The sequence below is a fragment of the Phyllobates terribilis genome, unplaced genomic scaffold, assembly GCF_046119375.1.
Source record: "Phyllobates terribilis strain yellow unplaced genomic scaffold, ASM4611937v1 Scaffold_4__5_contigs__length_816908805, whole genome shotgun sequence".
Taxonomy (NCBI): Eukaryota; Metazoa; Chordata; class Amphibia; order Anura; family Dendrobatidae; genus Phyllobates; species Phyllobates terribilis.
The window spans coordinates 469,065,116-469,090,507 of NW_027362764.1; the positions used below are offsets into that span (position 1 = coordinate 469,065,116).

Genomic DNA, 25,392 nt, shown 5'->3' on the forward strand with positions numbered 1-25,392 from the left:
ACAGGGAAATGGTCTGACTCGAGGGGAAGATGGGTGGTGCAAAATACAGGGATTTTCTTGAGCAAAACCTATTACAGTTTGTCAGTGATTTGAGACTGGGACGGAGGTTCACCTTCCAACAAGACAATGACCTGAAGTATCCTGCTAAAGCAACACTTGAGTGGTTTAAGGGGAAACATGTAAATGTTTTGGAGTGGCATAGTCAAAGCCCAGACCTTAATCCAATTGAGAATCTGTGGTCAAACTTGAAGGTTGTTGTTCACCAGAGGGAACCATCTAACTTGAAGGAGCTGGAGCAATTATGCCTTGAGGAATGGGCAAAAATCGCAGTGGCAAAATGTGCAAAGCTCATAGATACTGATCAAAAGCGACTTACAGCTGTAATTGCCACAAAAGGAGGCTATACAAAGAGACAGAAGGATTTACACAAGCCAACATCCACAGATATGTGGTTAGTTCTCCAAGATGTTTGCAATAACCTCCCAAGTGTACCTAGAAGAATTAATGCTTTACCACTGTTTTGAAGAGAAAGGGTGGTCACACCAAATATTGTTTTAGATTTCTCTTTTGTTTTTTCACTTTGCATTTTGATAATCGATAAAACTAAATTATTAACGCATTTTTTAAAGCATTCTTACTTTGCTGCATTTTTTCCACTCCTGCCTAAAACTTTTGCACAGTACTGTACATGCAAAATAAAATTGATATATATGTTTATATATAATCTGCTGCACAACCTATGGTTTACATCCTATGTGTTTGCACATCTGCTGCTGCTATGTGGCTTAGTAATTTACATACAACAGAATGTTGACCTCCTGACACACAAGCGCTTTCTGTTTTGGCAAATGTTGGACTCTTTCTAGGAAGTCAGCTGGCCTGCTTCCATAAGTGTTTTCAGTCATCCACATTATTTGCAAAGCCATTGAGACCTGCTACCTGCTTTTTGAAATAGGAAAATGTGTTGAGATGTAGCAAGATACTCTCTTTATTGGGGTAGGTTCACACTAGACGATTTAAAATCCTTCAGAGTTTTATCCAGAAAACATTGATGATTTTTTACTCAATTGTCATCCATATGCAATCCGTTTTTTCCAACAGCAGCTATTAATAATTTACAAGATCATTTACAGTTTCCTGTGTTACAGAATTGCAATTTAATCCCTAAAAATCACCTGCTATACTGTGACTCCATATGGCATCCAATTTTTTTTGGTGCACCTATAGACTTGAATGGCTGAGTCTCATCCAATTTAAGGAAGAAACTAGTGCATGCTGCAATTTTTTTGAATGCAAATTCAGTCAGTGAAAAATATCACTCCTCTGCACTGCCTCATTGAATAACATTGGTCCAAGAGCCTTTTGTTTTTTGCACGGACAAAACTTGGACCGAAAATGCTGTTTTTGAGCTGTGATACTGTGTTCACATGCAGCGATCATTCTATCGCGTTTAACCGTAGCAGCACCATATCGCCTTGGTCTCTCTACTGCAGGTGTCCCCAACCTGTGGCTTGTGGGCTCATAGTGTGTGGCTTGTGGCAGTCTGCCAGCATGGCACCAAGTTTAGCAAACAACTATGAAGAGAAGGTCTCCAGTTGGTGACTTTTGTGAGTAACCCCATATATAAGAGCTTGATTCAAGAATACTGAAAGGGGATAAAGTAAGAACACTGGGATGTAAGTGTGACATGGAGAAGTAGTGCTGTTGCTTTAAAAGCATTCAGAAACTATTAGAAGTAACACAAGCACAGGAGACATGAAGTAACATGGTAACATAGTTTTTAAGGTTGAAGGAAGACTAAGTCCATTTAGTTCAACCCATAGCCTAACATGTTGATCCAGAGGAAGGCAAAAAAAAACACGTGGCAAACACTAAGCTCAATGTCCTATCAAGGAATCTAGTATATATAACCTGTAATATTATACTTTCCAAGAAAGGCATCCATGCCCTTCTTACATTTTAGTAGTGAATCACTCATTATAACATCATGCGGCAGAGAGTTCCATAGTCTCACTGCTCTTACAGTAAAGAATCCCCGTCTGTGATTATGATTAAACCTTCTTTCCTCCAGACGTAGAAGATGCCCCCTTGTCCCTGTCTCTGGCCTCAGAGTAAAAAGATCAGTAGAAAGGTCTTTGTACTGTCCACTCATATACTTGTACATTTTCTCCCCCATCACAGCTGCACCCTCCCCATTGAGGTGCAGCCGGTCCCTAGCGTAGAGTCTGTAGCCAACTGAGAAGTCGGCCCAGTTCTCCAGGATCCCAAATCCCTCCTTCCTACACCAGTTCTTGAGCCACTTATTTATCTCTCTAATCTCCCGTTGCCTCTCTGGCGTGGCATGTGGTACAGGTAGTATTTCCGAGAATACCACCTTGGAGGTCCTTGCTTTAAGCTTGCAGCCTAATTCCCTGAAATTATTTTTAAGGACCTTCCACCTACCTCTAACTTTGTCATTTGTGCCAATGTGCACCATGACCGCTGGGTCCTCATCAGCCCCTCCCAGTAATCTGTCAACCCGATCAGCGATGTGTCGGACTCGAGCTCCAGGTAGGCAGCACACTGTTCGACGATCCCTGTCTTTGTGACAGATTGCACTATCTGTTCCCCTAATAATTGAGTCCCCCACTACCAGTACCTGCCTGGCCTGCCCTGCTCTCCTATTTCCCCCCTTACTGGAGCTGACACTCCTCCGGCTTTCAAGGGACATGCTTTGCTGCAGCAGTGCTACCCCTGTACCGACAACCCCCCTCATCTGCCAACTTTGCAAACTTATTGGGGTGTGCCAGATCAGGACTAGCCTCCCTGGCACTCTTTCCTCTACCCCCCCTTCTAACTGGTACCCAGCTAGCTGCCTCACTGTCCCGCAGCTCCCTACTACCACCCTCCCCCACATCTACCCCAGTGAGCAGCTGCTCAGTGAGCAGCAGACTCCTTTCCATATTGTCAATAGATCTCAGCGTTGCAAGCTGCTCATTTAGATCCTGTACCTGGGCTTTCAAACGCACAACGTGCACACATCTCGCGCAGCAGTATGCAACCCCGACCAGCCGTTCAAGGATTGCATACATGTGACAAGATGTACACTGGATAGCATTGCCAATAATGGAGCTCATTTCCTAATGGGGATTGCACTAGACAGAAATGTTAGGTAAAAAGAAATGTAAAGAATTACTAAAATACAGACAGCAATTCAGTCCAAATTCCTCCCTTCCAAACTCCCTGAATCCAAAGTCACTGAACAACAAGTCACACACTTACTTTCGTTTGCACTTACTCTCCGGTCACGCTCAGCTCGTTCACACTCATTCCGTTTGCACTTACGCTCCGGTCACACTCGCTAAGTAAAAAGATTTAAAGAGGTTTTGTTTTTTTTTTCCCCCTTTTACAGCAATGCACCCTACAGCTCAATGCACTTCCAAAGGAAGTGTTGCGCCCTAGAAGCATCCAGCAACTAGAGGGGTTAACATAGTCACAGGAGAAGGGGAGTGTTTTAGCAGAGCCCCAGGTGGATTGTGGTGAAGTTGTTTACTGTCTGACTGGAGCCGAAGAGAAAGGTGGTGTGTGTGTTCTGTATCTCACAGAAGCGCCCCTGCAAGTGAAAAGGATTCAAGTCAGGAGTCAAGCTAAGCTCAGGTCAGGTAGAGTTCCTGAACTAGCAGTGCAGAGTATTGTCAGGCACAAAGATAAGTACTGGAAGAAATGGTGTCACAGGGATCATCTCCCTCAGCAAACACTCCCCCCCTTCTCCATCTCACTGTGCTGTAAAGAATGCTGTGTTCATTAATGTGCCTTTGCATTAGAACTGTGCTGTCCTGTACTACTGGGAAGACTGTGAACTGCTGTGCTGATAAGGAAACTGTACTGTTTGTCACTGGAGCCTGTTGCTCATAAGACTTAACTTGCACTGGCTGTGCGGCTTCTTATTAAATGCTACTGTTCTACCATTTATGAGGACTCTTGTCAAGTGTGTCTGGTTAGCAAGTGAAACAACCTACGTGTCTGTGCCTGAGGGCCAATACCCCTGTTTGCCTGAGAGAAGCTGCAGGACATGGTCTATGGTCGCCCTGAGTAACGGTTCCCCCAGAATTCCAAAGAATTCATGTAACCTGTCTCGCCTCTATCTGAACCTAGCGGCGTGCATGTAACATAAGTATACTGCTTATAAGGGAGGGGGCACAAGGTTTCAGTGTGCTTTTTGTGGTAAGATTTTGGCTATCACATTGGGACTGTGAGGCTCGTGGTGTCAATATAGTGTAAATGGAAGCGGTCCCGCAGGATGTAGCCCATGACCACCTATTAGAGCTGAATGGTAAAAAAGGTTGGGGACTGCTGCTCTACTATTCCCTTGTACAAACACTTATTCTTGCAGGGAAATAGCTGTTTTACCTGATCACAATGGCCGCACAGTTTTGCATGTGAAATTGCTGTTTCCTTGCAAAACTAAGTGATTGTGCAGGGAAACAGTAAAAAGACTTCAGAGGCACAGGTCTGAAAACTGCAGCGTGACCACTACCGGTGAATGCAGCTTTATACCCACGGACTGATAGAGGTGCAATTCTTCAAAGGAACTTTACAGCAGGATTTATCACCATAATGTGATTTGAGTGCTGTATCAGCGTCCTAATAAAATTTGTAATCATGCCATTATAATACTCAGACTAGTCCGGGAACACTGTAATTCATCCATGCACTTTTCTGGTATCACACCCACAGCAGCGTGAATGCCCAACCAGCATGCGCAGGGAGGAGGAAAAGATGGACAAATTGTTCCCCTCCCTGCTTATCCTGCACATGCTGGTTTGTCAGTCATGCTTCTGGTGGGTGTTATACCGGCGAAGTGCAGGATGAGTTACGGCGTTCCTGGACTAGTCTGGTTACAGGCACACTGAGATTAAACTTCAGTTTCGCAGTAACTACATAAACACTTATGTATAATAAAGACATGATTACAAACATCATTGGGAGCCTTATACAGCACTGCTAACACATTATGTGGGTAAAACCTGCTGTCAGATTCTTTTTAAGGCTCTGTTTACACTATGTGTTTGCATCCTGTAATAAGTTTTTTTTTTTTTTTTATAAGATTAGAAAAGGTACCAGCCATTCTGTTGCATCCTGCTACTATTGATTTGTCTCTGAAAATATTTGTTACTTTTTCCTTTTGCTTGACTTGTAACATCCTGCTACATCCTGTTTTAAAGGTGCAGTTCTCTCTAAATTTGCCAAAAACTAACAAGTGTACAGTACCCAAGAAAACTGGGGCAAAAAGCTAGAATTTTTGATAGTGTATCTATCTTTTTGTAATGTCAATAATTTAGTGTTGAAAATTTGGAATATAACAAATAACAGAAATTCACATATGAGTACAAAAATAGAGAGGAAAATACTATGCATACTGGAAATTATATTGATGTTACACTCCAAATTATATCAATAGATAACTGCAATGTTTGGAGAAGTAAAGAAATTCAATAACAGTGATATGATAATCTCCATACTAAAGTGATGTTAAAGTCAGTAGATTTGAGCACCAAAATGGTTACCATAACTAAATGTGTGTTTGTAGCATGATTTTACTTCCCTGTTAAAAGAATATAAGATCAATGTAATTATGTATAAATTTCCTTTTTACTTGTCTTCATATTGGTTAATGTCACTTTAAGAATTATGATACACTTGGTCTTATAACACTCAGATGAGGTGTGATGATACAGCCTATAATCTTAATAAGGCAGATGTTTACATTTGCTAATCCAAGAGATATACACTATTATCTTTGTGTTGATTCGTAAATGTATGTGTATTTATGTGGAATAACAGACCAGTATTTGTATAACCCTGATTGTTGTCTCCTCTTGGGTTTGGAAGCAATGATGTTTGCTAATATGCTAATTACATATTGTACTAAAAGCCAGCTGAATGTTCATTTAAAGAGCCCACTGTATACCAACTATGTAAATTGATTAGCGCAAACAATGAGATCTGAGCGCTGCCGTTTCCCCCCAACCTGTGACTAATAACCTTACACAGATGTAAATATAAACAGCGATGTCTGTAATGCTGAAAGCAGAATTAAGGAGCATCATAAAGATTTTACAAGGAGAATGAGAGACATCCTTCAGGACAGTAGATGGATTGCATGGCGGCTCCATCCAAAGAGACACAGATTTGGATTCTACATGATTGTAGCCTAAGGGTATATAGCCCTGACTGGAAAGATACGGATCTGCTCCATTGAACATCAGATAACCCATGGATACATTTGGAGAGACCAGGTTGGGACGATGAAGTCACCTGGCCCCATGGATATGTTGTTTGGGGTTGCCAGGTGGGACCCTTCGGTTGCCTGGAACCCATGGAGACATTTGAAGAAGCCAGATTAGAACCAGTCGGTTATCTGGCCCCATGGAAAATCTCAAAGAGGCCAGGGTGGGACCCTCGGTCTCCTGGCCTTGTGCCTCGATGGACTGTTAGCTTCCTAAGCTTGCCGCTACCTTCTCTCTTCTGGGGGCCCACAAGAATCGGGGGGCCACTGGTTGAGGTAGTTGGCCCTGGAAGTCCCAAAGTCGCAGCTGTTCTATCCAAGGCGGGCAGAGCAGAAGAGTGAGACTGTGTAATGTTGTACTATCTTGGGTATTTGCTGGGACTTTTCTATGTGTTTGTTGTCCTGTTTTGTGGTTCAATAAAGTATTGCCACACTGTTTTACCCTCACCATGTGTTGTCTGAATAGTATTGTGCCCACGGAAGACCCTGTGTCTTCACATGAGGTACATCATCTTTACTGTTTCATCATACATATGGTGTCAGTATTTCTTAAGAACTTTGATGCGGCCATTCACTATTATGAGGCCGACAGTCTGCTACTCTTTTATATATGTCTGAAAAAGGCAATGTGGAGATATGGGGGCCAGTGGGTGCTCTGGCCTGGCTGTCTTTAGAAAGACCACATGGACCAGGGCTCATCCCACTGAACGCCCCCTCTCTTTTCCTGTGAGCAGAACACTACTCAGACAACACATGGTGAGAGTAAAACAGTGTGGCAATAATTTATTGAATCACCAACAGACAATAACATATAGAGCAGTCTCATCAAATACCCAAAATGGTGCAAATTACAGAGTCTCACCCTTCCGTTGACTCGCCGGAATTAGAGCCGCTGCGACTTCAGGGCTTCCAGGACTGGCTATCCCAACCAGTGGCACCCCGCTTTGGGCAGGCACCCACAGAGAGGAGGTAATGGCAAGCTTAGGAAGCTGACAGTTCATGGAGGTACGTGGCCAGGTGACCTCATTGTCCCAACCTGAATTCTTCAAAATGTCTCTGAGGGTTCAGCAATGGTCAATGGAGCAGATCTGTGTTCTTCCAGCTGAGGCCGTGGTCCCCTATGCTGACATCCTGTAGAGTCACTTGGAACAGAGGCAGATTCTCCTTATATAGTTCACAACTGTCCTTTAAGCCATCATCCACAGGTCAAGGGGAAGGGGTGATGAGGTTAACTCGCATTGTTTGAGTATTTACAGTTTATCTTTCAATGTTTGCAAGTTAAGAAACTGCAAGGCCTGGTATAATGTGTAATCAACATGTTAGCAAACATCATTGTTCAGTGACCCTGCGTTCCTGTCTTGCAAAGACAACAGTACAATAAACTGTGGGAGCTGATATGAGGTAAATAGCAGCCAGTCATCAATTTACAAATATCAATTCAAGCTACAAGAACAGTCAACATTCAGACTCATGACAAAAGTCCATGTTTCTTGATCAATCGAAGAAAAAAAGAAACACATAAATTCAGTAGTCAATAATTCAGACAATAGTCTATGATTCTGAGCCTACGGAATTTACGTCTGGCATAATTAAGATTAAATGCGGTGTCGTCACAGGCGATCACTTCCTAAGCAGAGGCCAGTGTCCAAAGTGGCTGCTTTTTTTTGTAGCAGCCAGACAGAGGGAGTCTTGGGACAGAGATTCAGACAGACTTTGGAAGGTGAATGAGAGATATCCTCCAGGACAGTAGATGGATTGCATGACATCTAAAAAGACACAGATTTGAATTCTATATTATTCTAGCCAAAGGGTACCGGCCCTGACTGGAAAGATTCGGATCTGCTAGATTGACCATAAGAGAGACATGAATACATTTTGGGGAGTCCAGGAGAGGACAAAGAAGTCACCTGGTCCCATGGATATGTTGTTTTGGGGTTGCTAGGAGGGACCCACCTGTCACCTAGAACCCATGGAGACATTTAAAGTTGCCAGGAGGGACCCACCTGTCGTCTGGCCCCATGGAAACTCTCGGAGAGGCCAGGTTGGGACTAGTGTTGAGCCACCCCCGTAGTGTTCGAGTTCGGTACGTCGAACACCCGTGTGTTCGCCGAACTGTTCGTCGAACTGTTCGTCGAACACCTTCGAACACCGTTAAAACCAATGGCAGGCAAACAAAAACACATAGAAACACATAGAAAACACCTTCAAAGGTGTCCAAAAGCTGACAAACTGCTCAGAAGACATAACTAACACATGGAAAAGTGACAAGTACATATAGTCATGCGAAAATAAAAGAGGTGGAGGAGTAAAAGGAGGGGGAGACACAGATATAGGCATGTCATGCCCTTCTAAAATCCAAAAAGTGAGAAGCCGACACGGCCAGTCCGTTCCTGCCCGTGCCACCTCCGTGTCGCCGGGTTTATGCCAGAGCCGCGGTGGACCCTGACGGCCAGCCCCCCTCTCCTAATACTGGTGCCTGTCCGCTGGTGGGTCGAGCCCCCCGCGGTGGGGGGGGAGTAACATCTGCAGAAGAAAGACCATCTTCCAGCCAAACTAACATGTCGACTTCTTTTTGTGGACAATGTGATACGATCCCTTTGTTATGGACACGCCCATCGCTACAAATTCCAGATGAGGCACAAAAACAGCAGGTGCTTCAGCGGATATCAAGTGCTCCTTCAAGTGGGCTCTCCTCCACCTCAACTTCAACATCACAAATACTCCAGTCCTCAGAGGTGTCACCCCAATCGCACTTGCTTCCTCACAGCTCCCAAGTCTCCAGCTGCCCGTCTGAGTATGGGGTGACACAGATGGTTGAGTCTGCACAGCTGTTTACTCATACTATAGCCTGGGAAACGGAGGTCTGCTCCAGAGCTTCTGTTAATCCAGACGAGGAAATGATCTGCACTGATGCCCAGAATCTTTATAAGTCGGATCCAGGACCAGATGAAGAAGGTTCTGAGCATAATGTAGACCCTCGTTCCCAAACTGTAACTCCTGTTGGTGGAGACAATGATGAAGACGATGATGAGACTCAAATACCTGATTGGAGCGACAACTTGACTTTTCGGTCAGGGCAGGAAGAGGTTGGCTTTGAGGACGACGGGTGTGATAACACACAGGGTGATGATGACAAGGTTGGAGATCCCACTTACTGTCAACCCACAGTCAGCCAGTCGATGAGGTCACCCGGGCCTTTGCCTGGCCTTTGGGATGTCGCGGTGGTCGGCTCCCTGGCCCGTACCCTGGGGTCACTCTTTAAAAGGGTGGATAATTGTTAATTTTATAAGAGTTTGTGACACCACCTGTGGTATCTGGTGAGAAGCACCAGCGCTGCAGCAGTCCACTGAGGCCCGTGATAAGGCAGCTCGATGGTATAGCTCCCCACAGGTGGAGCTAGGTCTCAGGGCAGCGTATGCAGGGGGAATGCAGGACAGGCGAGACCCAGCTGGGTCAGAGCAAGAACGGAAACGGACACGGTAGTCACTTCAGTACCTTTTACTGGAGGAAATTCAGGCACATCCTGGAGCACTGTAGGGTGAAGGGTGCATATCAGGATCCTCCCCAATGAGCGGGTGTAGGGCCTCCTGTTTTTTGCCTCTGCGCAGTAAGTTTCTGACCTGCCTGGAGCTAGGCCTAACTTTGTCTCTGTCCTGCGCTGGCTGACCTTGTGGTAGGGCCTTCTCTTGAAGTTCACGCTCCCAGTATGCGGGGCCTAAGCGTCTCCTGGCTCTGTTACGTATCAGCACCTTAGCGATCCTGGGACTTGTAGTTCTCCAGGGATTCTGGTTATGCCTTACTGGGTCATAGAGATCCCGGTAAGCTCGGATCCGGTGTCCGGTAAATGCTTCGGGGTGAGCTGGTTAAGCTCCTCTGCCCCTTATGTACTAACTCGCCACTCGTCTTCGGCCTACTCGGGCCCTCAATAGGCTATACACACTAACGGCAGCTTGCCGCGCTTCACCGATCTTATGACGCCGGCACACCTTAAGCTCTATCTGGGCTCCCTGAATCTAGCTAGCAGGAGCCTCGTGCTCCACTGCTGAACTATTAACTGAGTTCTCTAGACTAGACTGAGCTCCACTGCAGACTGACCTCTCTTAGGCTTCTCTACTGCAGGAACTCTTCAGAGGAACTGAACTGCCTAGCTCCACCTTCCCTATTTATATCCCTAACGGGCTCCCTCTGCTGGTCTGAGGTGGAAGGTGGAGATGTGTGAATGTTTATGGGGGCCTCTTGTGGAGGATTCCATCAATACACTCTTCTAGGATCTGTGATACCAAGCGCAGCGGGGCGTCACAGATGCTATTGACGACGAGGTTAGGTTGCGCCTTCCTGGACAGAGACGGAGTACTGGAAGCACGTCAACAACTGCATCCTCAACCACAACTCCGCCTCTGACCACAAGTCGTAGTGACTCTTCAGGTCGCATGGGCTCTAAGCCTTGCATAGCCTGGGCATTTATTCAGATCGATAAGGATGACCCAACTCGTGTTATCTGTAATATTTGTCACCAAAAGCTAAGTAGAGGCCAAAAAATCCATAGTTTGAGTACTTCATGCATGTACCGTCACATGGATATGAAGCATAAGTTGCAGTGGGAAGCTCACTGTGCTACAATGCGGCCTAGCAGGCTGGGCCAACCACCGTCTGCCCCATCTTGTGCATCTGTGGCCTCTTCATCCTCTGTGACTGGGGGGACAGCAGTCACACATGTTTTTGGACGCAGACCTGCCACCTCTTTACCTGCAACAGCCAGTGTGATTGCCAGGTCGTCAGTTCATTGGGAAGTGGAAACACCTGCTGGTGTTGAGAGCTCTCTGACATCGAGAGCACCACCTTTGGATCAAGGCAACCTAACATGTCCGCCTGCATCTTCCTCACAGACCGGCAGTTTGCCAGGGACACCCTACTCAACCCCGTCAAAGCACAACAGCCAGCCCTCGGTCCCTCAGATGTGGACAAGAAAAAGACCATTTCCTCCTAGCCATGAGAAAGCTAAGAGGTTGAATTTCACCATCTGCAAGCTGTTGGCTACAGAAATGCTGCCTTTCCGCCTGGAGGACACAGTGGATTTTTGAGACCTTATGTCCGTCGCAGTGCCCCAGTACCAGATGCCCAGTCGGCACTACTTCTCAAAGAAAGGTGTGCCTGCGCTCCACCAGCATGTCGCACACAACATCACCGCTTCTTTGAGAAACTCTGTGTGTGACAGGGTGCATTTCACCACAGACACTTGGACGAGTAGGCATGGACAGGGGCGTTACATGTCGATGACAGGGCACTGGGTAACTATGGTGACAGCAGGACAAGGGGCTGCTGTCCAAGTCTTGCCGTCCCCGCGAGTTGTGCGTCAATCCTCTTTATCTAGAAGTTCCTCCACTGCTTCTGCCTCCTCAACCTCCTCTCGGTCCTCCACCTGCACCCAAAGCCTGTCTGGTAATGCCACCTGCTTTCTAACTGCGCACCTCCTTACTATGCTGGCAGCAGGGCTCAACGGCATCAGTGTTTACTTTGAAATGTCTGGGAAATGTGAGTCACACAGCTGAGGACTTGTGGTCAGCTCTGGAGACCCAGTTTCATGAATGGTTGTCTCCACTGGACCTGCAACCAGGGAAGGCCGTGTGCGACAATGCTGCAAACCTGGGTGCGGCCCTTCGCCGGGGCAATGTTACACACGTGCCTTGTATGGCTCACGTGTTGAACCTGGTTGTCCATAAATTTTTAGCCCACTATCCCGGACTAGATGGCCTTTTGCAGAGGGCACGGTCGCTGTGTGCTCACTTCCGCCGTTCGCATCCCGCAGCTCAATGACTTACATCTCTACAGAAGTCGTTGGGCCTGCCAGTTCACCGGCTGAAATGCGATGTGCCGACACGGTGGAATTCAACTCTGCACATGTTGCAGCGACTGTGGCAGCACCGACAAGCCCTGGTGCAATAGTTTCTGACGTATAGCCTGGGCCAACGAGATCCAGAGGTGGGGCAAATCACACAGCAGGAGTGGTCTCAGATCAGGGACCTATGAAGTTGACGCGCCCCCTGGGCCGTGGGGTAACCGGAGCCGGGCCGGTAGACGCTGGGGGTTGTAGTCACTGTGGCGGTGACCCGGTCCGTGACCCAGGGCGGTCAATCCAACGGTAATTTGTATATATGGATTTTATAATGTCCGACTACGCCACCTGTGGAGTGAGGCCAAAGGGGCCGCCGCTGCGGAACAGTCCTCTGAAGCTGGTGGTTTTGCTGCAATGGTATTATTACTCACCACAGGAAGAGTGTAGCTTCAGGGCAGTGTGGGTGGATGATGGTGGTTGTAGTGCAGGGAGTCAGTAATGAACACAGAGTCCGTGTGATGCAGTCCCAAGATCTTTACTCACAGTTGTTGCAGTCCAGATTACAGGTACCAGAGCTATCTCACCCGTCGTGCTGTGCGTACTCAGTGAGGGGCTCAGTCCACCCACAGATAGCTCCGGAGTACTTAGCAGGACCCCCTTCTGTGTGTCCTTTCTCTGGCCTTCTCCCTGCACCTCACACCCAGTGACACTTCTATCCGGTATCCTCGGGCCTTGGCGGGCGACTTGTGTTCCGTCCCCTGGGTCCTATGTGGCTACCTTCTTAGTGAGACTGGTGTGGACTTTTGCCTGCAGTACATGAAATGCTGCAGCCTCCGGTTTCTAGTTGAGCCTTGCTGTTTCTCCTCTAGTTGAGGGACCGGTTCCCCTTATCTGGCCTGACCCCTCTACCTCCTGGTAGCAGCGGGAGTACAGGTGGCCTTCTGCACGGCCCGTAGCCCTAGGGTCCCTTCGGTTCCTGGAGCCTTCCTGCTCCCACTCCTCTCTTCTCTCCTTCAGTCCTGGGCCTCCCAGGCTAGGCCCGCCTCCGGAGCAGAGCTCATGCCGAGCCTCTGCTCCTGTCACTTTTCCTCCTCTGACTGGCTTGCTCTTTCTAAGATGGCTTCCTATTTATACTCTCCCTGTCATGTGCTCCCCTAAGCTGCTCCCCTAAGCACCCACTACATAGGATCCTCCCACCAGCTAGGGACCTGGGACTGTGCTCTCCCTTAGGAGCAATCTCGCCCTAACCCCACTGCGGGTATGTGTTGGATGCAGGTGTTAGGGTCCCGAGCCATACGCCTTCCTTACCTGAGGGTGAGATACCACACCTCTGGGTGAGATGCAGTAACTCTGTGGTGACTGCACCCTCAGGGGCGCCACACACCTTTCTGCACAGTTTTGAAATGGCGACGAAGATGTTTAGTGCTGACGACGATGCCATTATCAGCATAACTATTCCGGTGATTTACATGCTGGAGCACACATTAAACAGAATTCAGAGTCAGGTGGTCGGACAAGAGGAGGTGGAGGAAGTAGAGGAGGAGTCGTATGCGGAAGGGATAACATCTCCAAGGTCCAGACGGTTGGCAGCACCAAGGAGGCAGGCATGGGAGGGTGGGGGAGAGGGATTAAACAGGGCGCATGGTAGCAGCCAAACTGTTGAGGAAGGTGCAGGAGTCGAGAAAGAAGTGGAGGATGAACTGGCGATGGGCATGGAAGACTCATCAGATGAGGGAGACCTTGATCACATTTCTGTTGTGCGAGGTTGGGGGGAGAGGGCAGAGGAAAGAAGCATGATTCTTACCTCGCTACCAACACAACAAGGACTTGGTCCTCCTGGATGCGCAAGACACATGAGTGCCTTCTTGCTGCACTACCTGCAACATGACCCTCAGATTGCAGAATTCGAAGTAATCTCGACTACTGGGTTGCCACACTCTTAGATCCCCGGTACAAAAGTAAATTTGCCGAAATAATTCTTGCCATAAAAAGGGATTGACGCATGCAGGAGTATCTGCAGACGCTGTTGCAGAATCTTACATGTGCTTTTCCACAAAACACCAGTGGTGCACGAAGTGAATCTCACAGTTCTAACTTGCCAACCGCGGGACTGTCGAGTCTTCATCACTCAAACCGTAACAGTAACACAGTATCTGCTGGTAACAGCAATTTTGTGAAATCGTTTCACCACTTTTTTAGACCATCCTTTGCAAGGCCACAGGAGACAAGAAGTCTGACACATAGTCAATGCCTAGAGAGGATGGTGCAGGAGTATCTCCAAGTGAACATCGAAGCCATGACTGTGTCACTGGACCCTTGCTCATTTTGGTATTCCAATCTGGAAAAATGGCCGGAGCTCGCCACTCACGCCTTGGAGATCTTGTCATGCCCTGCAGCCAGTGTTCTCTCTGAACGTGTGTTCAGCGCTGCTGATGGTGTGCTGACAGATAAGCGCACGCGGCTGTCCACTGAGAATGTAGACAGACTCACGTTCATAAAGATGAACAAATCATGGATTCGCCAAGACTTTTCTAATCCTGTGTTATCCTTGGGAGGCTAAAAGCTTGAGGATTTGGTAATATCACCTCACCAACCGTTTTAAGCAACTGTGGGGCAATTGATGCCACTTAACCCTAGAACGCATGACCATAAAAATCTACACTTTCATATACCTGGGGCCTTTTAGGCCCGTGTGCAAATAACATTGAATAACTCAAACTGAAATGACAAACAACTATATACATGAAGAATACCTAGAGTTTCAAAATTCTAACTAAAGTAATCTTGCAGAAAATAGAAAACAATTAACAGGGCGGGACTGCGAGGCCCCAGGTATGCGTTCTAGGGTTAAGTGGTGTCTGTGCCACAATTTTGGGAAAAAATGGAAACTCTTTTTGGAGTCCCCTTGCTGTGTCTTACGTGACATTGGCATCGTCAATTCCAGGTGGGTTGGGTCGCTCCCCCCCCCTTTTAACTGTAAGAAACTACATACACTATGGCTTGGGGTAACACAGATGATTGAGTCTGAAGAGCTGTTTACTCAGAGGTCTGCTCCAAATCTTCAGTGTCTGCTAGTCAGCGTAGAATTTTTAACTGCATCTAGCCTAGGCAATACTTTGGGCGTAGTAGCCCAGCTGCGAAGCAAGCTGCACCGCCTGTGTATCTAATAAGAATTTTTAAATGCATCTAGCCTAGGCAGACTGTGGGGACCCCCAACCAAACCCAGACACTCAGCCCCCCTACCGCCCCCCTTTCCTTGACAATACAATAATGTAACTCTTACAACTGGATGGGTGAGGATCGGTCACAGCTTTATTAACTCTTTATACTCATTCCATTAGAAAGACATTTTATTTCTAAAATAATTCAGCTTGTTGCAGCATGCCCTGGGTCTCCACTCCGGCAACTTGGCCAACAAGTGTAACTCTCCAACATGTCCTTTCTATTTCCAGGCCACGGAGGATCCTGCGTTCTCGTATGCAGGACTCTGACCCCCACCCATCACTCTTAACTCTTGTTCCACTCCGTCCTGGAGTCCTGACAGGAATATGTCCAGTCCAATATCCATTAAGTGAACACCGTCGGGCCGTATGAGGCCTGCTTTATCTCCTTCCAGTTGTCGGTGTCGTACCACTACACCGCCTCTGTCTCTTCTAAATTTTGCCATCCGAATATTTATTACCCGCCTTGTCCGTTCGATGGCCGTGATGTCTCGCGCACCTTGCCATACCGCTATCGGCACAATCTCTGACCATACTATAGCTAGTTTTGTGAAAAATTCTCTGAAGCGCTCGGTGTCTAGTTTCATTATTGCCATTAGTTATGCGCTCTTGTGATGACCTAGGTTGTTTCCCCCGGCCTGTATAACTAAGATGACCAGACATCTTGCCTCTCTCCCTACCTTGATTACCTCCATTAGTACCTGTGGCCATAGCAGGCCTCTAATACCTCTCCAGTTGAAATATGTGTTATGAAACTCTAATTTCCTCCCGCCTGGGTGGACTTTCGCCCTTTAATCTGCCCAATATATATACGAGTGGCCTATCACCCACACTGTTGGCTTAGCGTCATCTGTAAAAGAAACAAACCACGTTAGGATAACAAGTCCGGTCTTATGTATCTTGCCAAACACGTGGATCACCATCTCTCTATCCTCTGAACTTCCGTTTCTGACAGTCCTGCTCTTGCTGCTTCTGTGGCCGCGCCTATGCGGAATGAGTGTGTCCCGTAATCTTTGGGGTGGTTCCCTGCCGATGTTATGCATTTATTAAATATACAGTCATATGAAAAAGTTTGGGCACCCCTATTAATCTTAAGCTTAATGTTTTATAAAAATTTGTGCTTTTGCAACAGCTATTTCAGTTTGATATATGTAATAACTGTTGGACACAGTAATGTTTCTGCCTTGAAATGAGGCTTATTGTACTAATAGAAAATGTGCAATCTGCATTCAAACAAAATTTGACAGGTGCATAAGTATGGGCACCCTTATCATTTTCCTGTTTTAAATACTCCTACCTACTTTTTACTGACTTACTAAAGCACTTTTTTTGGTTTTGTAACCTCATTGAGCTTTGAACTTCATAGCCAGGTGTATGCAATCATGAGAAAAGCTACTTAAAGTGGCCACTTGCAAGTTGTTCTCCTGTTTGAATCTCCTCTGAAGAGTGGCATCATGGGCTCCTCAAAACAACTGTCAAATGATCTGAAAGCAAAGATTATTCAACATAGTTGTTCAGGGGAAGGATACAAAAAGCTGTCTCAGAGATTTAACCTGTCAGTTTCCACTGTGAGGAACATAGTAAGGAAATCGAAGAACACATGGACAGTTCTTGTTAAGGCCAGAAGTGGAAGGCCAAGAAAAACATCAGAAAGGCAGAGAAGAAGAATGGTGAGATCAGTCAAGGACAATCCTCAGACCACCTCCAGACAGCTGCAGCATCAACTTGCTGCAGATGGTGTCACTGTGCATCGGTCAACTATACAACGCACTTTGCACAAGGAGAAGCTGTATGGGAGAGTGATGCGAAAGAAGCCGTTTCTGCAAGCACGCCACAAACAGAGTTGGTTGAGGTATGCAAAAGCACATTTGGAGAAGCCAATTTCTCTTTGGAAGAAGGTCCTGTGGACTGATGAAACCAAGATTGAGTTGTTTGGTCATACAAAAAGGCGTTATGCATGGTGGCAAAAAAACACAGCATTCCAAGAAAAACACTTGCTACCCACAGTAAAATTTGGTGGAGGTTCCATCATGCTTTGGGGCTGTGTGGCCAATGCCGGCACTGGGAATCTTGTTAAAGTTGAGGGACGCATGGATTCCACTCAGTATCAGCAGATTCTTGACAATAATGTTCAAGAATCAGTGATAAAGTTGAAGTTACGCAGGGGATGGATCTTTCAGCAAGACAATGATCCAAAACACCACTCCAAATCTACTCAGGCATTCATGCAGAGGAACAATTACAATGTTCTGGAATGGCCATCCCAGTCCCCAGACCTGAATATCATTGAACATCTGTGGGATCATTTGAAGAGGGCTGTCCATGCTCGGCGACCATCAAACTTTACTGAACTGGAATTGTTTTGTAAAGAGGAATGGTCAAAAATACCTTCATGCAGGATCCAGGAACTCATTAAAAGCTACAGGAAGCGACTAGAGGCTGTTATTTTTGCAAAAGGAGGATCTACTAAATATTAATGTCACTTTTCTGGTGAAGTGCCCATACTTATGCACCTGTCAAATTTTATTTGAATGCAGATTGCACATTTTCTGTTAGTACAATAAACCTCATTTCAAGGCAGAAACATTACTGTGTCCAACAGTTATTACATATATCAAACTGAAATAGCTGTTGCAAAAACACCAATTTTTATAAAACATTAAGCTTAAGATTAATAGGGGTGCCCAAACTTTTTCATATGACTGTAGCTTGGAACTGGTATCTTGATAATGGCGTCCCATCAATGTGTGATAGGAACAAATTACTTTGTGATCTGATGGTTAGATATGGTTTTACTATTGTTACCCGACTCAGTGTACCGTTTGTGGGTTGTAGAAGTACCCAAGTGCCCCTGCCCGCTGGAACCATTTTCGATTTGTGTATGCGTAGACGTATTGCATTATTGCCTATGACTACGTCCTGGTGTAATAAGCCTCCACTGGTGCTAATTTTGGATTGAGGGACTAATTCGCTTATGCATAGCGCCCCGAAGAAGGCGATCACAAATGCAGTAGACAGTAGTGTTGCTTCAAATTGTGAGTGTCATGTTAATGGTGTTAGGGATATGATGTGAGAAATCAGTTTTAGTGACACGGGACGGGACGTCTACACTCCTGACTTGGCTGACCCCTTTTCCACCCTTTTATGGATTGTCTGATGATGAATCTTTGTCACATCTCCCCAATTCAGTAGTTGGAAGTGAAATGCTACTCCGGTCAGACACCGCTGCGCTGACGCCCCTGATATGCCCCTCATCATTAGCTGGTGGAGAAATTCTATGGTGACTTGTGATCTGGCTTGTTCACATTGGTCAACCCGTCTGCCTGCTACTAGTCGTGTCCACTCTTCCCATGCCTTACCGTATGCTTGCCACGTCGACGGGGCAACTGACGCTCTGATTAATTGCATCAACTATTCGCCACTAGATCCCATAGGGAAGGTGGGCAACTGTTGTCCCGATGGGTGGGCATTGTGGAAGAGCTCTGTGAAAATCTACCAATTGAATTGTTATAAAGCGTTAGCAGCAGCTTTAGACCCCTCAGCATAGTGGCTAGCGCGGACCCATACATTGTGTTTTAGGCACAGGAATGCTAGCCTGGGTAGTAGGCCTAGCACTGGGAGAGACGATGATGCCATCTTATTAATGCAGTGCGCTAAGCTGGTGTTTTTTGTTATGAAGTGTATATTTTTGTAAGCCAGGAGCGCGCCCCATATTTCTATTGCTACCACTATTGGGAAGAAAAATTATTTTCAGGGCTAGATGCAGCGAAAAATTATTATTAATTGAAAAGCTGGTGGAGCTTGGTATAGATGGCCTAATACAATGAGACCCACACACTGCTAGAAGGCCAAATATTTTTTCAGAGTTAGATGCAGAAAAAAATTATATTCAGTTTGCAACCTGATGGAGGTCAGTATAGATGGACTAATAGAACAAGTCCCACACACTGCTAGAAGGCCAAATATTTTTTCAGAGGTAGATGCAGACAAAAAATTATTTTGAATTTGCAACCTGATGGAGGTCAGTATAGATGGACTAATAGAACAAGTTCCACACACTGCTAGAAGACCAAACATTTTTTCAGAGCTAGATGCAGAAAAATATTATATTCAATTTGCAACCTGATGGAGGTCAGTATAGATGGACTAATAGAACAAGTCCCACACACAGCTAGAAGGCCAAATATTTTTTCAGAGGTAGATGCAGAAAAAAATTATATTCAGTTTGCAACCTTATGGAGGTCAGTATAGATGGACTAATAGAACAAGTCCCACACACAGCTAGAAGCCCAAATATTTTTTCAGAGGTAGATGCAGACAAAAAATTATTTTGAATTTGCAACCTGATGGAGGTCAGTATAGATGGACTAATAGAACAAGTCCCACACACTGCTAGAAGGCCAAACATTTTTTCAGAGCTAGATGCAGAAAAATATTATATTCAATTTGCAACCTGATGGAGGTCAGTATAGATGGACTAATAGAACAAGTCCCACACACAGCTAGAAGGCCAAATATTTTTTCAGAGGTAGATGCAGAAAAAAATTATATTCAGTTTGCAACCTTATGGAGGTCAGTATAGATGGACTAATAGAACAAGTCCCACACACAGCTAGAAGGCCAAATATTTTTTCAGAGGTAGATGCAGAAAAAAATTATATTCAGTTTGCAACCTTATGGAGGTCAGTATAGATGGACTAATAGAACAAGTCCCACACACAGCTAGAAGCCCAAATATTTTTTCAGAGGTAGATGCAGAAAAAAATTATATTCAGTTTGCAACCTTATGGAGGTCAGTATAGATGGACTAATAGAACAAGTCCCACACACAGCTAGAAGCCCAAATATTTTTTCAGAGGTAGATGCAGAAAAAAATTATATTCAGTTTGCAACCTGATGGAGGTCTGTATAGATGGATTAATAGAACAAGTCCCACACACAGCTAGAAGCCCAATATTTTTTCAGAGGTAGATGCAGAAAAAAATATATTCAGTTTGCAACCTGATGGAGGTCTGTATAGATGGATTAATAGAACAAGTCCCACACACAGCTAGAAGCCCAATATTTTTTCAGAGGTAGATGCAGAAAAAAATATATTCAGTTTGCAACCTGATGGAGGTCTGTATATATGGATTAATAGAACAAGTCCCACACACAGCTAGAAGTCCAATATTTTTTCAGAGGTAGATGCAGAAAAAAATATATTCAGTTTGCAACCTGATGGAGGTCTGTATAGATGGATTAATAGAACAAGTCCCACACACAGCTAGAAGCCCAATATTTTTTCAGAGGTAGATGCAGAAAAAAATATATTCAGTTTGCAACCTGATGGAGGTCAGTATAGATGGACTAATACAACAAGTCCCACACACAGCTAGAAGCCCAATATTTTTTCAGAGGTAGATGCAGAAAAAAATATATTCAGTTTGCAACCTGATGGAGGTCTGTATAGATGGATTAATAGAACAAGTCCCACACACAGCTAGAAGCCCAATATTTTTTCAGAGGTAGATGCAGAAAAAAATATATTCAGTTTGCAACCTGATGGAGGTCTGTATAGATGGATTAATAGAACAAGTCCCACACACAGCTAGAAGCCCAATATTTTTTCAGAGGTAGATGCAGAAAAAAATATATTCAGTTTGCAACCTGATGGAGGTCAGTATAGATGGACTAATACAACAAGTCCCACACACAGCTAGAAGCCCAATATTTTTTCAGAGGTAGATGCAGAAAAAAATATATTCAGTTTGCAACCTGATGGAGGTCTGTATAGATGGATTAATAGAACAAGTCCCACACACAGCTAGAAGCCCAATATTTTTTCAGAGGTAGATGCAGAAAAAAATATATTCAGTTTGCAACCTGATGGAGGTCTGTATATATGGATTAATAGAACAAGTCCCACACACAGCTAGAAGTCCAATATTTTTTCAGAGGTAGATGCAGAAAAAAATATATTCAGTTTGCAACCTGATGGAGGTCTGTATAGATGGATTAATAGAACAAGTCCCACACACAGCTAGAAGCCCAATATTTTTTCAGAGGTAGATGCAGAAAAAAATATATTCAGTTTGCAACCTGATGGAGGTCAGTATAGATGGACTAATACAACAAGTCCCACACACAGCTAGAAGCCCAATATTTTTTCAGAGGTAGATGCAGAAAAAAATATATTCAGTTTGCAACCTGATGGAGGTCTGTATAGATGGATTAATAGAACAAGTCCCACACACAGCTAGAAGCCCAATATTTTTTCAGAGGTAGATGCAGAAAAAAATATATTCAGTTTGCAACCTGATGGAGGTCTGTATAGATGGATTAATAGAACAAGTCCCACACACAGCTAGAAGCCCAATATTTTTTCAGAGGTAGATGCAGAAAAAAATATATTCAGTTTGCAACCTGATGGAGGTCTGTATAGATGGATTAATAGAACAAGTCCCACACACAGCTAGAAGCCCAATATTTTTTCAGAGCTAGATGCAGAAAAAAATTATATTCAATTTGCAACCTGATGGAGGTCAGTATAGATGGACTAATAGAATGATGCTATGCCCAAAAGATTTTACTTCACTAGGTGCAGTAAAAAAATTGGTATTCTATACACAGGTGGTATATCTTGCAACACAGATAGGCTACTCCACTGACTAACACACTCTGCAATAGGCCAAAAAGGATTAGCTTTGCTAGATTCAGCCAAATGCTGTGAAAAAAACTTGCACAGCACTGGCACAGACCTGCCTGGCAAAAACTGATAGGAACTGATGTAACCTAGTCCTGAAAAGGACTCCAATTACAATTAGTCTTTACTCCCACAATCTATCTATTTAAGAGCACAGACCTGCCTGATAAAAGTCGTAGGAAATGCTGTAACCTAGTCCTTAAAAGGACTGCAATCACAACTATTCCCTACTCCCAAGCTATCTGTAGATTTGTGCGAAAATTGGCTTGAAATTAACAAGGTATAGCGCACACAGCAACAGCGGTGCCGTCTAACACGCAGCTGCAGCAGTGAGAAAATGGTGGCGACGGGGAAAATGGCTTGGTCTTATAGGGCAAGGACATGTGACATACACTGCCAATGACACATGCCCTTGCTTGTGTGAAAAAAAGCACTTCGCTCCGTGTGTGCGCTGCTGATAGGCTGACAGATTGCACCTCCCCACTGCAAATGCGGGAAAGAGAAAAAAAAATGGAGATCTTCATTGTTTCTGCAGAGATCCATCCCCTGCCCCTCCCCCCACCCCGCTGTACACTCAAACTGCGTATTAACATTAATTTTCATCATTACTGAGAAAAAATCCAGTTATGATTTTGGTGCACGAACAGTTATCGAACATAACCTCGAACAGCCGAATTTTTCTCAAATTGTTCGTGTTCGCCGAACGGCTCGAACACCGCCCAAAACAGCTCGAATTTGAGATTGGTGAACAGTTCGAGTAGAACAACGCTCATCTCTAGTTGGGACCCTTGGGTCTCCTGGCCTTCTACCTCAATGGACTGCTAGCTTCCTAAGCTTGCCACTACCTCCTCTCTGTGGGGGCCCGCCAGAAGCGGGGGGCCCTTGGTTGAGGTTGTCGGCCCTGGAAGTCTCCAAAGTCACAGCTGTTCTATCCCATGGGGGGCCAGCATAAGGGTGAGACTGTGTAATGTTGTACCATCTTGGGCATTTGCTGGGACTGTTCTGTGTATTTATTGTCCACTTTGTGGTTCAATAAAGTATTGCCACGCTGTTTCACCCTCACCCTGTGTTGTCTGAGTAGCGTTACGCCCACGGCAGACTCCAGGTCTTCACAACCTGTATTGAGCAAGGCCTGGCCTTCTAGTCGGATGCGACCACTGGCTGTCTGTGTAACTAGATGGGGCGTGGCCTCGCTCAATACAAGTGTATGGAGTGAAGAGGCTCTGAATGGCCAGGGGTATGTATAATATAAACATAGCCTCCGGTCCCGGGTCTCATACCCGCGAATTCCTGCAGCGCATAGTGCCTGCGTTGGGGGATTCATAAGTCTGCAGTCACACAGAGTGGCAACCCCTTTAAGGAAGGAAAAACCAAATAGAAGAGGATGAGGCTGTGCACACAGACAAACCTCAAGCAACAATCTCCTGAACAACTCTCCAAACGCCACCTCCAACTCCAGAAACAGGCGGTATGAACTAACACTTGCAATCCCTGATTGCCGGAGGGGAGTATATATAGCAGAGGGGAATGACCAACACTGAACAGCTAAGACCATCAAAGCAGGAAAGCTCTAGGAGCTATCAATTGAACAGATTAACCCTTGCACTGCTAGCAGAAACCTGCTCTGTTTAAAATGATGGTGAAGTGCTTCTAATCAGTGCAGGAGTACATGAAATCAGACACTGCGGTCTTCTGGCCCCTCTCTGTCGTGGTAAACCCGTGACAATAAGCAGTTACTCACCTTCACTTGCTCCAGCGACCTCCCTCTTCCCTGCTGTGTTGGTGTTTGTTTAACTATATAATATACTGCTTCTTATAAAGTGGTAAAATTCATATTGGGCTATTTGTGTATTTGTGAATTTGTGCATATTCGAGCTATTTGTGTAAATAGACATATCTGCCAATACACAAGCTGTAGACAACTTCAAATATGCACATTGAACAATGCAGATGTAGATTCTTCAACTGACAAAAACAATCACAGATTTTTACAGTTTTAGTTATTGATTGTTGTATTTTAAGAAATATTTTAAGTCTCTCGTAGGGTTAAAAAGAAAGTCAACAGCCTTTAGTGAGCACCCCACTTGTCCAGCTAATTGATTTGATATATTAGGTGTTGTTTTTCCTTGTAAACCTTTCATCTGCATCAAGTTTAGACACTCTTCAGAGGCCTTTATTCTTTGAGCACCAATATCAAGTTGCATGAAACAAGCATAAATCTGACATGCAAGAACAGAGCTGCAAAGACCCTCTCCAGAATGAGGCTTCTCAAATGACTCTCAGGCCCCTGGCTGTCAAATTACATTGAAGTTAGAATATAGACCCTTCCCTGTTGTACATCTGACGTCAGAGCTCACGCATTTAGGATATACATTAGTCTGTCCTCTTCCTAATTACACTTAATCTGGGTGAAAAGGGGCTCGAACACTTGTTCTTTGCAAGCCAGTTTTCTGTCATGTGAAGTTTTTCACCATCACCAGGATGAATACAACAACAACATAAAGGAAGCCTTGTCTGGAGTGTACTCCGGTCAGTTAACAGCTGTGATTTACGCCGAGGAAACAGAGAACATCTTGCTGCCTCATCTTTTGAAATCTCAGCAGAATATAGTTTTCCACTGAGTAAGCATTCACAATGAGTACAGCCAATAAGATCTCCAAGACCTCACTGGTGAACTCTCTGGCCAAAAGGTATGATCCAAAAGCCATACAGAATCAAGGGCCCACCAATATTCAGAAGGCATCACAGACACCCTTAGCCACCAAGACTCCAACAAGCATAAACATTATGGATACAAAGCTGGACTTTCTAAGCCATAAGGTTGACGCTGTTTTGGTGGGACACGACAATATTTTTGAAAAGCTTGACCACATCTCACAGGATATTGTGGACATTGAAAAAGACCTCCAATGGCTAAAAATGGAGAACCTCAAAGATGAAAAAGTACATCCTAAAGATGAAACATCAGAAGTAAAAGATATATTTTTAGAAATGAAAGGACATTTTCTGGAAATGATCAGCCACCTTTCTTCAATAAATAGATATTCTGAAGAGCAGGCAAAGAGACTGGATGGAGTTGAAAAGATACTACTTGGCACAGAAAGAGTGATGCATTTTCTAATGGAGCACATTAAGTTATCGACATTGTTTGAATTTCTACAGAGAAGGCAAAATTCAGAACAACCCCTAAGAACTGACAATAAAGTAAACATAAAAGAAAAGAAAGGTAATGATAAAAATAAGGGAAAAAACTGTGTTAAACTTATAGAGACCAAGAGGAAGAAAGATGCTTGTTTGAATAAAAGAAATCGCAAGGTGAGATTGCTCAAAAATATTTGCACATCCTGTGTAGAAGAATCATAAGTCCAAATAAAGTATAATTTGA

At 44.9% G+C, this 25,392-nt stretch overlaps 1 protein-coding gene across 4 annotated transcripts in view; it reads left to right on the forward strand.

The window, feature by feature from the left end:
- The window catches only part of MYLK4 (myosin light chain kinase family member 4), a 291,340-nt gene that overhangs the window by 177,639 nt on the left and 88,309 nt on the right, over window positions 1-25,392 (forward strand). Inside the window, exon 1 of one of the 4 annotated variants that reach the window (XM_073678683.1) lies at window positions 24,410-25,322. The exons of the other annotated variants lie outside the window; for them this stretch is intronic. Within the exon in view, the coding sequence (XP_073534784.1) occupies window positions 24,642-25,322 (681 nt within the window). The 5' untranslated portion in view covers window positions 24,410-24,641. Of the gene's footprint in view, window positions 1-24,409; window positions 25,323-25,392 lie in introns of those variants that run through there. 4 annotated transcript variants of the gene reach the window in all.